Source organism: Hypanus sabinus, chromosome 5, assembly GCF_030144855.1.
Source record: "Hypanus sabinus isolate sHypSab1 chromosome 5, sHypSab1.hap1, whole genome shotgun sequence".
In the NCBI taxonomy this organism is placed as follows: Eukaryota; Metazoa; Chordata; class Chondrichthyes; order Myliobatiformes; family Dasyatidae; genus Hypanus; species Hypanus sabinus.
Genome location: NC_082710.1, coordinates 35,672,876 through 35,689,481, shown reverse-complemented (window position 1 = coordinate 35,689,481; position 16,606 = coordinate 35,672,876). Strand labels below are relative to the sequence as shown.

The 16,606-nt window shown below is 39.5% G+C and overlaps 1 protein-coding gene across 2 annotated transcripts in view; it reads right to left on the bottom strand.

Annotated features, from left to right (window-relative positions):
- Positions 1-16,606, bottom strand: part of ostf1 (osteoclast stimulating factor 1) — a 51,227-nt gene that overhangs the window by 8,610 nt on the left and 26,011 nt on the right. For both annotated transcript variants that reach the window (XM_059969730.1, XM_059969729.1), the window contains exons 8-9: positions 16,241-16,319; positions 14,862-14,960 (exon numbers count right to left, since the gene is read on the bottom strand). In XM_059969730.1, the coding sequence (XP_059825713.1) occupies positions 14,862-14,960; positions 16,241-16,319 (178 nt within the window). The remainder of the gene's footprint in view (positions 1-14,861; positions 14,961-16,240; positions 16,320-16,606) is intronic.

The following is a 16,606-nucleotide window of genomic DNA, read 5'->3' as shown; positions in this document are numbered from 1 at the left end:
TGAAGCAGTTAAGCATGGCATCTTAAGGGTCAACGCCAAAGCCAAAACACAGCAGGAGAGGCGGAATTCAAACCAAGCAGAAGTGCAGAGGGACGAGGCCTCCTCTGCCTGCCATCTTGTTAGCGAATGTGTAGTCGGTCGAAAATAAGATTGATGACCTCAGCGCAAGGCATCTGTATCAGAGGCAGATCTTAATCGTTTGTTGCACTGAAACTTGGTTAACAGCAAACACAATGGACGCAGCTATCTGACCAGACGGTTTTATGATTTTCTTTATCCTCCTTTACACTCCAATTTGATATTAATTTTTCTTTGTACATTCACAATGTCAGACAATCTTGACACCTGATTTTGGAACTTTGATTTTTATTTTTCTTTTCTGCATTTCTCTTTAATATATTTATAACATTTTTTTTTGGAAAAAGATTCTCGCTAGATCAAGTTTATTTTTCTTCTTTTTCCTTTTAATCTTGCAGTTTTTGAACCAGGCTTTTACAGCCATTCAAGCGTCAATAATTTTGCCTGACCTTTTATATACATTCCTGGATTTCTTCCTTTCAATTCTATTTACATCCTTTCCTTTGCTGTTCTAATTTTACTTTAATTTCTGGTTTCTGTTTCAATTCATGTGAAGTTCTCCCTTCTGAGCTGCCTTCTCCTGGTTTCAGAAGTATTGTCAATAAACCAAGAAGTGAAACCTTCGATTCTGTAGTTGCACTACGACTTTCAACATGAGATTCATCTCATGAACAGTACACTCTGCCAGAGGTTTTACTTCTAATTTTCACAAATTTGGGCAATTCTTGTCCTACAGTGCTTACCTGTACCATAGTCCTTTATTCATGTCTCTTAGATACATTTTTGGTTACCCCACTTGCTCTGAGATCCGATTTCTCTACTTCCCAACTTCTAAAATTACTTTACTGAACCTATCGCGGCTGCTTCAGTGATGTATTCACCCATTATCTAAGTCATGTTCTCAGTATTATTTTATTGGCATTGTCTGTCTTTTGCACCTTGGTTGTTTGTCATCATAGTTGTTTTTGTCAATACTATTGAATTTCTTTATGCATCTATAATTGCCTGCAACAAAATGATCCTCAAAATGGTAATATATGGCAACCTATATGCACTTTGATAATACATTTATTTTGCAGCAGTGAGGTGAAAGGTACTCTCAAAATTCAGAGTGTGGAAAGTTGTTACTCAGAATCAGAAGCAGGTTTATGATCATTGTCATACATTCTTTAAACATGGCAACAGTGAGTGGCAACCGTTTATATGCAGCTCCAAAGGGAATAGTCAAATATTCCTGTTTGCAGTTGAAATCTATAGCCACAGCCAGAGGTACTTCAGTGTGCAACATTATGTCAAGATTTAAAAAAATCTATTTGATCTTCAAAATCGGCAGACTCCAGACTGCAGGCCACCCAGAGAGCAACTACAGCAATGAGGGACTGAAGAAGTCCCTGAACACTCCAGCCAGCTGGTAGGCACAGGTACTTAGTGCCCTGCCAGGTAAACCATAGGCCCTACTGCCTTGTGAGAGTTAAGCCCCTACTACAAAAAACTGTAATGAACCAAAGACTGCTTTCTAATTTTGCAAATTTGCCACCCTAGTTATAGAAAGAATATTAGACGGTTCACATTTCCCTTTGTGCACACATTTGAAAATTACCCATGAAACATTCTTTTTAGAGATACTACCTATTCTTTATAGCTCAAAACTGTGCAGCCGATCTACAGTCAGGCAGGAACTTACACCTCCTTAATATCAATTATTACCATTGAACAGATTACTGCCTGAGCATAAAATAATCTTCATAGTAAAATAATTGTTCTTAGTAGAAAGTTAAAATTTCTTTCTTTCTATCTCAAGCATCATGTTGTGGACTAATTCCATACAGCACTAGTCATTACGTCATTACTCGTCTCTCTCAGCTCAGTTAATGCTGTATTTTTAGCTCAAAGTTCTGTCCATGGGACCTTCTGCTCGCATCACAGTGTCTTTCCCCTCATTTTTGCTTCCTCCTAAATCCTGTCGAGAAGTTTGAGTGCCAATCTTATCATGCTCTTTGAAGTTTAACTCCGTGCACTGAATCTTTATTTTCTCAGAGTTCGGTTTTGAACACTGCTACAGATTAAAACAGAAGAATCTGTTTTATTTAACATTTTAAAAACAACATAGCAGAAATATAATGATGGAATGGCTAGGGACTGGAACAATAACCTTTTGTGGTCTGTTACTTGGAAATGATTCACAATAGAAGAAGAATTTTTACCTATTCTAAATGGGCTTGACCTATTCTAAGAATTGTGACAAATGAAATCATAAGCAATAATTTCAGAAATGCTATGTGCTTAGTAAAGGCAACATAAATAAAAAGACTCGTTTCTAAAGGCTGCTAGTTTTATTAAGAGTGGAGTTTTAAAATAAGTATTCTAATCATAACCTAGAAATTGCTCTAAACTGTTTATTTTGGGATTACAGTGCTGTGTGTTATTCATAGCTCTTAGTGGAAGTTTCAAAATGAAATGAAGTTCACAGTTATTGAATTTTTCTTTTTAATATTGTGCTGAAACAGATATTGCTATTTTTACCATTTGGGTTTCCTATTGACTTATTATAATATCTTGCAGTTCTCAGCATGAATCACAATAAATGTGATCCGGGCAGCCTGCTCTTAAGGAGACATACACAAGCAGTAAACTTCCAGCTCGGAGTCTATGTAGCATCCATTCCATTGTGATAGTGATGGGAGCATGTTCCTGTGGGAGTCACAGGAACCTGGACAGGTTGGTAAAGAGTTGGATCCATAGGAGCCATGTTAGTTGTACAAGAGTTGGGCTGTGGGGAGAGGTGGTGTTACAGAGACTCTCTAACCAGGACTTGTGTAGTGACATAAATGCAGTTCCTAAGTACAACACTTGCAGAGAGCTGCAACGCAGGTTTACCTCATGACAGACTCTGTCTACCAGTATTAGGCTGAAGGTAAAGTAGACAAAACTTTCTCTCCATCAACATGAAATCAGGATGATCTCCCTAATGGGAGATTTGACATGTATGCAGATTTGATCAGCAGCAAGAAATTAGGAATTTGAGAGTGACTATGATCTTCATCTCCACAAGCAAAAGAGTCAAGGCATATGCAACACCTTTGAGATCAGAGGTCACTAATTTTTTTTTGTGACAACAAAAATGCAAATTGAGAGTTCACCCTGTAACTAACATGGGTTCAGGGAAACAGGATTAGTAGAATCCACTTCTCCTATCAATTAAGTTCACACAAGTGAGATTAAAAAATCTTACGGCAAACTTATATTGCTTGTCACTCTGTATTTTACATCATTTGTGGTATTGCTAAGGCAGACTGAAGTTCTACTGAAATGAAGAGATTAATTTTTCAAAGGGTATTAATACACCCAAGAATGGTGAAGAATTGTTCTTTGCATCAACCATTTTTGTCCACCAGCCCTGCAACGAATGTACCACTCTACATTTTCATGGATTTTTAGTGACTGCTTATTCTCAATCATTTAATTTTTCTTATTTAGTGATTTTCATGTTAAATTTTTGGCACTTTGAAACAAAAATTTAATCTTAAAATGAAAAACCTGTCGTAGTTCTGTTGTTAAGCTAGTAGAGAATCCAGGTACCCAACTTGTTGCTTATTCTGTTAATCTTGATCATTTCAGACAATTGTCTGTATGGGTTTTACTGATATTTTCTGAAGTCAAATTGAGTGAGCCAAGAATGATGTAGCCTCGCTCTCCTCAAATAATCTTTTAGATCCAAGGTAGTGATGTCACAAGAGCTTTGGAATTTCGGTCCCCTCATTATTGGTTCCCAATATACAAATCCTAGTTTAGTATATATTACCATTTAAATACTGGTATTATATTTGCAGCCTTCCAATCATTATTGATGACCTCTTCTGAAGTCACAGGAAGTAAAAATCATCTTCACATTTCTTCTCAAGCTGCCCTTGAAGGCTTTGCTAGGAAATCTATTCTAATTTGATTATCATGTGGTTATTTCAGTGTTTCGAGTTGTAAGATTCAACAAGCTATTATTTATATAGTGCCCTCAATGTGGCACAGTGCCTCAAGAACTTCACAGAAACATCAGCCAATGCAATTTTACAGTTAGCAAAATGAAGAAATAATAGGTTAAATGACTAAAAGCTTGAAGGGTAAAGGATTAGTGATACTTAGAGAGGAACTGCAGAATTTAAGGTCTTGACACAATTACTAATGAACTTAAAAGCTGATCAATAAGTTCATAATAGGCAGAGTATAAGAGTAGTAGTGATATAGCTGGAGCAAATGACAACAATCTGAGGATCATAGGTATGAAGCCATAAGAAAGGTTTGAAATGAAGGGTGAGGCCTTTAAAAATGGAAGCATTGCTTAATGGAAAGTAAGTGTAAGACTTCAAGCACAGGGGAGGTAGACATCAGGAACACAGTTTTGACTGATATCAAAGTTCAAAGTCAAATTTATCATCAGAGTACATAAATGCCACCGCATACAACCCTGAGATTCTTTTTCTGCGGGCGTACTTAACAATTCTACAGAACAGTAACTGTATACAGGAACAAATGGTGTAAATACATATACAAATAGCAATAAAGAGCATGAAATAACAATATAACATCTATCCACATAACAATATAACAGTGTTCTTAAATGAGTGTAGCTATCCTCTTTAGTTCAAGAGCCTAATGGCTGAAGGATAGTAACTGCCCTTGAATCTGGTGGTGCGAGTCCTGAGGCTCCTGGACCTTCTATCTGATGCAGCAGCACACTTTCCACCCACACATATAGAAGTTTGCCAAGGTTTTTGATGACATACGGAATCTCTGCAGATTCCTGAGGAAGTAGAAGTGCTGTTGTGCTTTCTTCAGAATTCTATTCACATGATGGGTCCAGGACCGATCCTCTGAGATAGTAACACCCAGGAATTTAAAGTTACTGACCCTCTCCACCTGTGATTGTCTGATAGTAACTGGCTCATGGCAAATCTGGTTCCCCTCTTCCAAAGACTACTATCACTTCCTTGGTCTTACTGACACTGATTGAGCAGTTGTTGTTATTACACCAGTCAGCCAAGTTTTCAAACTCCCTCCTGTTTGCTGATTCATCACCCCCTTTGATACAGCCCACAACAGTGGTGTCATCAGCAAACTTTGTATGGTGTGGGAGTTGTACTTAGCCACACAGTCATAGGTATAAAGCGAGTAGACCAGGGGGCTAAGTACACATCCCTGAGGTGCTCCTGTGCTGACGGAAATTGTAGTGGTGATGTATTTGCCAATCCAAACTGACTAGGGTCTACAAGTGAGGAAATCCAGAATACATTTGCACAAGAGGATATTGAGGCCCAGGTCTTGGAGCTTACTGTCCTTGAATCTGGTGGTGCAAGTCCTGAGGCTCCTGTACCTTCTACCTGATGCAGCAGCGAGAAAAGAGCATGGCCTGGGTGCTGAGGATCTTTGATGACAGATGCTGCTTTTCTACAACAACGTTTCATGTAGATGTGCTCAATGGTTGGGAGACGTTTATTGATTACTGATTACTTTTGAGGGGATGATGGTGTTAGATGCTGAGCTGTAATTGACAAAGAGCATCCCGATGTATGCAACTTTGTTGTCCAAATGCTCCGTAGTTGTGTGAAGAGCCAATGAGATGGCATCTGCTGTAGACCTGTTTCTTCAGTAGGTGAATTGGGGTTGATCCAAGTCACCATTCTGACAGGAGCTGATATGCTTCAAAACCAGCCTTTCAAAACACTTCATCACTGCAGATGTAAGTGCCACTGGGCAATAGTTGTTTAGACAGATAGCCACACTCTCTCTTGGGCACCGGTACGATTGAAGTCTGCTTGAAGCAGGTGGGTACCATACACTGCCGGACCAAGAGATTGAAGATATCTGTGAACACAGCTGCCAGCTGGTCAGCATAGGTCTTCGATACTCGGCCAGGTTCCCCATCTAGACCAGATGCTGTTCTTGGATTCACTCTCTTGAAGGCAGCCCCCAAATCATCTTTAGATACTGAGACCAAAGGATCATCAGGAGACATGGGGGTGTGCAATGGTTCCTCCTTGTTCTGGTGGTCAAAGCAAGCCCTGAAGGCATTGAGTTCATCTGGAAGTGAAGCTCTGCAGTCCCCTCTGTCACAAAACTTTGTTTTGTAGGAGGTTATGGCATTCAAACCCTGCCACAGCTGTCAAGCATCCCTCGTGATTCCACTTCACCTGAGAGATAGCTTTCTGGAGATCATATCTGAACCTTTTGTAGCATTCTTGATCACCAGACTTGAATGCCTCTGATCTGGCTCTCAGCAGGTTCCGGATTTCATTGTTCATCCAGAGGTTCTGATCCGGGAAAACCCTGAATGATTTCGTGGGACAACACTCATCTGCAGCTGCTCTAATGAAGTCCGTAATGACCATGCTGTAGCCTCAGATGAGTTCTTGAACACAGTCCAGTCCACTGACCATGCAAACCTGTAACCATTCCTCAGCCTCACATGACCACCTCTTAGTTGTCTTGATCTCTGGTGCCTCGCTCTTCAGGCTCTGTCTGTACGCAGGAAGTAGAAGTACAGCCAAATGATCTGACTTGACAAAATGTGATCTCAGCAAGGAACAATAGACATTCCTTATAGTAGTGTAGCAGTGGACTAGTGCACGTTTCTCCGCCAGAGTTCCCCAGAAACCTGGGGTTCCGCAAGAGGTCGATAGGGGTTCTGTGAGAGATCGTGATTAAACAAATAAAAGAAAATAAACATCATTTATATCAACTGAAATGAGACGATTTTTTTCCTTGCTCTTGATGCTAGTTAAACAAGAAAAAGCTTGCTCGCACATGTAAAAAGTTGAAAACTGCAGTAAAATGTTCATTGCTTTCCTATGAATGGCAGGATACTCTTCTTTCGCAGAAATCCAGAACTTGTCCAGGGGCAGCTCAGTAAATCTCATAGTTAATACACAATTTAGTGCTCACGAAGTTCCTCCTCTTCTCTCAAAATCAAGTTCTCAGGCTAAGCAGAAGCTTCAGAGAAAGGGTTCCTCACCCAGTCATACACTTGTGTTGAAAGAGAAGAAAAATACTGTCCAATTTTGTTCTGCAGTTCTTCCAGGTGGTTATCAATAATTCTCTAGACTTCCTTTAGAATGAAAATTTCTTTCCAATTTTCTACTACACCAGTAGAGTTTGTTCACTCCTGTAAGTCAGTCGGTGGTGCCCAAGGGGAAGTTGGGGGAGGGAGAGGCTGATGTCACAGCCCAAACTGGATGTGTCTATTCAATGCTCAGAAAATACACTTAGCGCTCATCAGACTACCATCCACCCCTTAGTGTAAGTTTTGCCCACCACTGCGCAAAATTCAAAAAGTGATGTTTATTTTTTATACCACTATATCTCTTGCAGAACCCCTAGCAACCTCTCGTGGAACCCCAGCTGGGAAACCTGAGAAATTAGAGCATTAATATTGCATATACACTTGGTGGCCACTTGTACTCTTGCACTTCAATGCAAATATCTAATTAGTCCATCATGTGGTGGAGACACGGCGCATAGAGGCATGCAGGCTTTTGTGATACTTATTTTACTTGGTTTCTGCCAAAAAGGGAAGATGGGCCACAAAACTTGCTGACAAGCCACTGCAAGAATTGAATTGTTTACGTTTTGCAAATTAATTTGTTTCTGTCAAAAGAATAATGGCATTTACTGCTGCTTCTGTTCTACAATTGTGAAAATGAAACAACACATTTTAATAAATGTATTTCACTGAGAATGTTTGAAGTACTTGGGAACTCAGTTGGCTTTTGAACACAGTTTTCTTTCCCTACAGTTAAATTCTACCATCAATAATTCTCACCACATTAAAATCAAATCTAGATAAAGAGGAGCAAAGTACAGTTGATACACCACTTGATATCCTGTTGTTGCCAGAAATACACCAAGACAAAAGCAAGTGCCCGAAATAGAGAAAGATGCTGTCAATGATATTTCACACACCAGCAGAGCGACTGCCTGTCAGGTTAGCTCTGCACCTCATGTAAGCACGGGAGGAATTCAAATGTTGCAGGAATCAGAGCAATTTTTTCTAAAACTGTTGGAGGATATGATTATGATTGAATTGAGAGTTTTGCCAATGGCACAAAATGCCATTTCCTAGCTTTAGTGGACCCTTTCCAGTTCAGCTGCCACTCACACCAATGCAGTAATGATGCTGTAACCTCAGCCCTCCACTCCATCCTGTCCCACCTAGAAAACAATGTCTCACAGCCAGGTTGTTGCTCGACTTCAGCTCGGTGTTTAATCATCCCTTAGAGGCTGGTGCGTAAACTGGTTGTGGCTGAACACCCCTCTGTAACTGGATCTTAGACTTCTTGATGAAAAAACCCCGTCAGTCCAAGTTGGCAGCAACATCTCAAGCTCCATCACACCGAACACTGGTGCCCTCCAAGGCTGTGCGTTCAGCCCGCTGCCGTTCACATTGTTGATTCACAACTGCACTGTCTGATTCAACCCAACCCAGACAAAGTTCACTAACGATGAAGAAGTGGTTGGCATCATCAACAACAATGATGAGTCGGCGTACAGAGAGGAGGTAGAGAATCTTGTCAAATGGTGCGGGAACAACCAGCTGAGTCTCAACATGCACACAGCAACAGAGATGATTGTGCACTTCAGGAAGGTGCAGGTTGATCACTCTCCATTTCAGATCAATGGCTCTGCCGTGGACAGAGTGAAGAGCACGAAATTCCTTTCTGTGTAAATAATGGGTGATCTTAGTCAAGAAGGCACAGCAGCATCTACACACTCTGAAGAGATTAGGGTGTGCAAGTCTCCCTACCCCTATTCTAATAACTTTCTACAAAAGTACCAGAGAGTGTCCTGTCTGGCGATGTCATTGCATGGCATGGAAGCTGAAAGACATCGGAATGCAAGACTGTACAGAGAACAGTAAGAACCACCAAGAGGATCACGGGGTCTCCATCCCCTGTTTGTGACATTTGCCGGGAGCATTGCACATGAAGGGCCTGAAGCATTGTTGAGGATCCTTACCACCCATCCCACAGTCTCTTTGACCCACTACCATCAGGGAGGAGGTTCAGAAGCATCAGGACTAGGACTGCCAGGCTGAGTAACAGCTTCTTTCCTCAGGCTGTGAGACAAACAAATACTCTGCCACCACCGAGGTTTCATCACTCAGACAGCGAGCTGTCTACTGTATGCTGTGCACCACATGCACTTTGAATTAAATTTTAATAAACTATTTGTGGTTCTGAGACACCACTTCAGGGAGCGGTGCCTCAGAAAGGCAGTGTCCATTACTAAGGACCTCCAGCACCCAGGGCATGCCCTTTTCTCACTGTTACCATCAGGTAGGAGATACAGAAGCCTGAAGGCACACACTCAACGAGTCAGGAACAGCTTCTTCACCTCTGCCATCCGATTCCTAAATGGACATTGAATTTTTGGACACTACCTCACTTTTTCTTAAATATACAGTATTACTGTTTTTGCATGTTTTTAAAAATCTATTCAATATACATAATTGACTTACTTTATTTATTATTATTTTTTCCTCTCCCTCTGCTAGATTATGTATTGCGTTGAGCCGCTGCTGCTAAGTTAACAAATTTCACGTCACATGCGGATGATAATAAACTATATTCTGATATAATAAACTGATTCTGAGATTTCATTTTATGTATTGCGTGTGATGTATGTTTTGTGGGTGTTTGATTCTGTCGGAATTGTGAGGAAATAACAGACAAGATAGACAAAGGACAGTCCACTTGCATTTTACGAAGTCCTTCGACAAGGTACCGCATGTGAGGACCCTTTGCAAGATAAGAGCACAGAATATTACAGGAACGATACCAGAATGGATAGAAGATTAGCTGACTAGAAGGAGGCAAAGGTGAGAATAAATGCGGCCTTTTCAGGTTAGATGATGGTGACTAGTGGTGTTCCACAGGGTCAGTGCTGGGATCATTTCTTTTCACATGATATGTCAATGATTTGGATGATGGAATTGATGGCCTTGAGGCTAGTTTTGTGGACAATACAAAGATACATGGAGAAGCAGGTAGTGTTGAGGAAGCAGGGATTCTGCAGAAGGACTTCGACAGATTGGGAGAATGGGCAAAGGAGTGGCAGATGGAATACAGTGTAGGGAAGTGTATGGTCATGCACTTTGGCAGAAGATATAAAGTTGTAAACTACTTTCTAATCAGGGAGAAAATTGAAAAATTAGAGGTGCAAAGGGACTTGTGAGTCCTTGCGCAGGATTTCCTAAATGTTAACTTGCAAGTTGAGTCAGTAGTAAGGAGGGCAAATGCAACTTCAGCATTCATTTCGAAAGGACTACAAAATAAAAACAAGGATGTAATGCTGATGCTTTAAAAGGCATTGGTCAGACCACACGGAGTATTGTGAACACTTTTGGGCGGATTATCAAAGAGATGATGTACTGGCATTAGATAGGGTCCAGAGGAGGTTCACGAGAATGACGGGGCTGAGGTACGAGGAACATTTGATGGTTCTGGGCCTGTACTTGCTGGAGTTTTGAAGAATGGGGGGGGGGGGGGAGGAATCTCATTGAAACCTATCGAATATTGTAAGGCCTGGATAGAGTGTATGTGGAGTTGTTTCCTATAGTAGGGGAGCATAGGACCGGAGGTCCCTGGCTCAGAAATGAAGGAGGAATTTCTTTAGCCAAAGGGTAGTGAATCCATGGAATTCATTGCCACAGACAGCTGTGGAGGTTAAATCATTGGGTATATTTAAAGCAGAGAATGATAGGTTTTGATTAGTCAAGGTGTTAAAGGTATGGGGAGAAGGCAGGAGAATAGGGTTGAGTGGGTTAATAAATCAGTCATAATGGAATGACAGAGCAGACTTGATGGTGCGAATGGCCTAACTCTGCTCCTTCGACAATAAACTTGAACTTGAAAGTAGTGCATTTATTTAAGGTGCAGACACAAAACTGGTATTTCTGCTAGCTCATTTTTTCCTCAGTTATACAGCACAATTAAAAATGAGGCTTATTGATTTGTGCAATGTCTTGTATTCTGAATTCCAAATTAAAATTGATTTCATTTTATGTATTGTAAATTAATACAAGATTAATTTACAAAGATCCACCCCAAACTTAGAATGGTCTGTGTTGTTCTTCTAGTAATTTACCGGATCAAGATGGCCTGTGGACACCGAGTCCTTTTTAAAAATATAAATGATAAACATAACTGCAAGAAATGTCTCAGTAAAAGACCATAAGGCAGAGGAATAGAAATCAGGCCATTTGGTCCATCAAGCCTGCTCCAGCATTCTATCATCACCCCTTCAACTCCATTCTCCTTCCTTCTTCCCATAACCTTTAATACCCTCACTAATCATGAACCTATCAGCTTCTGCTTTAAATAAATATTAATGCGGATTAGTGTGAGGTGCTACATTTTGTTAGGAATAATCCAAATAGGACATACATGGTAAATGGTAAGGCATTGAAGAATGCAGTAGAACAGAGTGATCTAGGAATAATAGTGCATAGTTCCCTGAAGGTGGAATCTCATGTGGATAGGGTGGTGAAGAAAGCTTTTGGTATGTTGGCCTTTATAAATCAGAGCATTGAGTGTAGGAGTTGGGATGTAATGTTAAAATTGTACAAGGCATTGGTAAGACCAAATTTGGAGTATTGTGTACAGTTCTGGTCACCGAATTATAACAAAGATATCAACAAAATAGAGAGAGTACGGAGAAGATTTACTAGAATGTTACCTGGGTTTCAGCACCTAAGTTACAGGGAAAAGTTGAACAAGTTAGGTCTTTATTCTTTGCAGCGTAGAAGGTTGAGGGGGGACTTGATAGAGGTATTTAAAATTATGAGGGGGATAGATAGATTTGCAGTGGATAGGCTTTTTCCATTGAGAGTAGGGGAGATTCAAACAAGAGGACATGAGTTGAGAGTTAGGGGGCAAAAGTTTAAGGGTAACACGAGGGGGAATTTCTTGTATGAGTGGTAGCTGTGTGGAACAAGCTTCCAGTAGAAGTGGCAGAGGCAAGTCCGTTATTGTCATTTAAAGTAAAATTGGATAGGTATATGGATAGGAAAGGAATGGAGGGTTATGGGCTGAGTGCGGGTCAGTGGGACTAGGTGAGAGTAAGCGTTTGGCACGGACTAGATGGGCCGAGATGGCCTGGTTCTGTGCTGAAGTTGTTATATGGTTATAAACTAGTGGCTTGGCCTCCACAACCATCCGTGGCAATGAAGTCCACAGATTCATCACTCTCTGGCAGAAGGAATTCTTCCTCATCTCTGTTCTAAATGGACATTCCTCTATCAAGTTGTGCCCTCTAGTCCTAGACTCATCATAGGAAACATCCTCTCCACATCCACTCTACCTTGACCTTTCAATATTCAATAGGTTTCAATGAAGATTCCCCACTTATCCTTCAAACTCAAGTGAGTCCACACCCAGAGCCCTCAAATACTCCTCATATATTAACCCTTTATTTCCCTGAATCATTCTCATAAATCTCTTCTGGACCCTCTTTGATGCCAGCACAAAAAAGTCTGAGCAATGCCTTATAAAGCATCAGCATTACGTCCCTAAGATTTCCCTTCTTCTGCAAATGGAGAGACATTTGCAATTTTCCATTCCTCCTAAACCATTCCAGAATCTAGTGATTCTTGAAAGGTTATGATGAATGCCTCCACAATCTCTTCGGCCCCTTTCAAAACCCTGGAATGTATATCCCATCTGGCCTAGGTGACCTTTCAGATTCCTAAGCACCTTCTCCTTAGTAATAGCAACTACACTAAGTATTCTTTTCTGATCATCTTAGTACTACAACAACTTTAGAAAAGAATTGAAGATTTTAAAGATACTAATAGGTCAAATCATTGGTTAAATATAAAGTTAACATTCACTGAAAATAACTTTTCTTGTATTCAAAAAAGATACAGATACAGCTTTAAGGACTGTCAAATCAGATCAGAAATTCAGACAAACTTAGTAAAAACAAGAAAACGTTATGGATATGAACTTGCTGAGAGCAGCAGACGTTCCACAATGGCTCCTGGCCTACAGATTAAAAAAATACATGCCTCATCTTAGTCCACCAGTATTTTTTTGTTGGTGATGCCACCCAGATTCGAAATAGTGACGGCCTTCTATACCACCACAGCCAATGTACCACAATGCTATCACATATCAAGAAAACAATTGGAGCAAGGTATGTGGAGAACACATGCCAATAGGTGCAGCCAGCAAAGACAAACATCAAACTTGCCAAATGTTAAAGCGGTCAAGAACGGTAGAGTAGATTAGCAGTTTGTGCAATGACTCATAGGATTGGGGTTCAATTCCTGCCACTCTCTGTAAGGAGCTTGTAAGTTCTCTCTGTGACAATGTAGGCTCCCTCCAGGTGCTCCCACATTCCAAAGGTGTACGAGTTAGTGTTAGTAATTTGTGGGCACACCATGTTGTTTCTTGAAGCATGGTGACACTTCGGGCTGCACACAGCACACATTTAGACTCCTCAACACAAATGATATGTTTCCGTATTTGTTTCAATCTTGATGTACATGCAACAAATATAGCTAATCTAATCTTTAACTCTGAATATTTCTGAATCTACTTTCACATTTTGAGACATCAAAAAAGCAATTACAAAATAAAAATACATCAAAAGTTAAATGTCTTAAAGGACTTGAGCAGTTATTTAAACTCAGCTAATAGCAAGAATATTAATTAACCAAGGTATCCCTCACAGTCGTTCCTCTCCACTAGAGTTAATGGTGCCATTCATGTGCCAGGTCAACATGTAGATTTCTCCAGCTTAATTACATCATGTTTTTATTTCTTTACTAGTCTTTGCAAATAATTTAATAGTGAACTGAAGTTGACTAAAGATCAATAAGAAGTGGCTCACAGAAAGTTGCCTGGCAATATATTGCTGTTTCTGTACAGAACTAAAAGCATTCTCAGCAAAAAGCAGCTAAACATTTCTTCTCATATAAGATTGTGGCTGCAGTTTTATCTAACTCAGGCAACCACAAACCCAACAAGTAGAACAACTCACCTCAGTCTCAAGACTACATTGGGACCATTGCAAGCTCCTAACTAACAGTTATATGCGTGAAGAAGAGAAAGACACCAATGGCCAATCATCTCAAGTGAACAGTTTAAAGCCATCAACTATAGAAAATCTTCAATAAGCTTTTTGATAAAATTCCTCAAAGAAAACTGATTCTGGAACTAAAAACAGTGCAAAATAGTAAAACAGGGTATGACAAAATATTGGCTGAAAGTAAAATATTAAAGGAAAACATAATCAGGTATCAGTATTAAAATATTCTAAACATTATTATGCTTTATTTTTTATTTAGAAATTGATAGCCTTGATAACTAATCAGACTGTAAAGATCTTTCTCCTTTCAAAATCCATGGGAATTACAGCAAGAACCAAGGGATCAGCAAAATGCTGGAATAAGTATGAGTTGCCAAAGTGACATTTGTTCAAGAGAGGCGTTATCAAGACACAAGTGCATAATATACATTATTTTCTGATAGGTCCTGGAGAGAGATCCTATTCTTTCATCTCTGATAAAAATCAAGCTTTTTTTTTTAAATACTTGGTCACTTCGAAGAGTACTACAATTCTTGCCAATAGTTGAAGGTAGGATTGACCCTGTACTTTCCCTCATTGCATCAATGAAATCAAAATATTACCACAGGACTGAATATAAATGTTTCGAAAATTTCCAAGTTACAAACAGTGCCCGCAGTCAGTGTAAGATTATGTGTTGAAAGTTTGGCATTGACTTATCTTACCTTGACCAGATTTCTTCTTAAGAAGAGAAGAACATTGTGGATTGATAGCCATATCAAGTGGCACTTTTTTCTCATTGTTTTTCAGATCTATTCTTGCACCTGTGGATCAAATAAACAATAATGCTTAACACTCAGCCAATGAGACAAAGTTTTGTCCTTGAGTCTAAACTTATTTCAGCTCTAAGAGAATTGAGAGCTTTTTAAAAAACCATCTACAATACTTTCTATTATTATGTCATTGTTCCTTGATATCAAACTACTCGGTGATGCAACTTTATATGCATTCATAATGGAAATAACTTAAGCCATCATGGTGCAATTACCCCCATCCTTCTAGTGGCAAGTTTCTAGTACCTCAGTACACATTGTTGAGATTCTTTCTGCATAGCAACCCAAATTGACATTTCAGGAGAAATATAGTAATATTAAATATTATAAAATATTAAGAAAGGACAAAATACATGACATTACAAAATGAACTGAATGCACATGATCCAAAATGTCCTGTACCTTATCACAGTGGACACATTAGGATTGGACACGCTAGAGGCAGGAAACATGTTCCCGATGTTGGGGGGAGTCCAGAACCAGAGGCCACAGTTCAAGAATAAAGGGTAGGACATATAGAATGAGTTCAGGAAAAAAATTTTCACCCAGAGAGTTGTGGATCTATGGAATGCTCTGCCTCAGAAGGCAGTGGAGGCCAATTCTCTGGATGCTTTCAAGAAAGAGTTAGAGAGCGCTCTTAAAGATTGCAGAGTCAAGGGATACAGGGAGAAGGCAGGAACGGGGTACTGATTGTGGATGATCAGCCATGATCACAGTGAATGGCTCGAAGGGCCGAATGGCCTACTCCTGCACTTATTGTCTATTTTACTCCAGTTATAATCTGCACTTGGTCTGCGCCAACTTCAAGCCATTTCCCAAAAATTTTGACTTAAGCTGTTGCAGACTTATGAAATGGCAACATTAATTTCAACTGTATTAGAATATGTGCATCTCCAATTACTATTAAAATCTTCGTCAAATAATTAGCTTGTTGATAAGGCTTAAGCTAGCATTTTAATTGGAGAGTAATTAAGATGTATACAGCAGGGTGAGACAAGAAGAATTCTCTAAATATTTTTTAAATATCATCCACTCCTAAAGATAGATAAACAGTTCAGCTTCTATGAACTGAAGACATGGCTCTCTTGTTACCCATTTATTGCTGTTGGAAAGTGTAACAAAGAAAAGCATTTAGCATTGACCAAAGTTGAAAAAGACTTAACAATGCAAACAAGGAAAAGTAATCAGTAAAAGGTAGATATGGCAGAATAACTTCCATGAAAATAACAATTTAACATATTGTACTTGAAGATATTTTCCAGAAGGCTTACCTTTCAAAAGCAACAACTCCAAGATATCTTCATATCCCTTCCATGCAGCAGCATGGACGACTGTGTCTCCCAGTTTATTCTGTACAAATATAGAACAATCTCAAATTTATACAAACGTACAGAACTTAAAGTGTCAAGACTATTCTAAATGTAGTATTAATAAATAAAAAATTTACCATCTCAGATGTAATATCATCAGCAAGTTAGAATCTAACATTGTTTGCCATTTGTGAAAACATGAAAAAATTTGGTCTTTCAGAATCAAATTTATCATCTCTTATGATGTGAAATTTGTTGCTTTGCAGCAGCAGTACAGAGCAAAACCTAAAATTAGTATAAATAACAAAATAAATAGTGTAAAAAGTA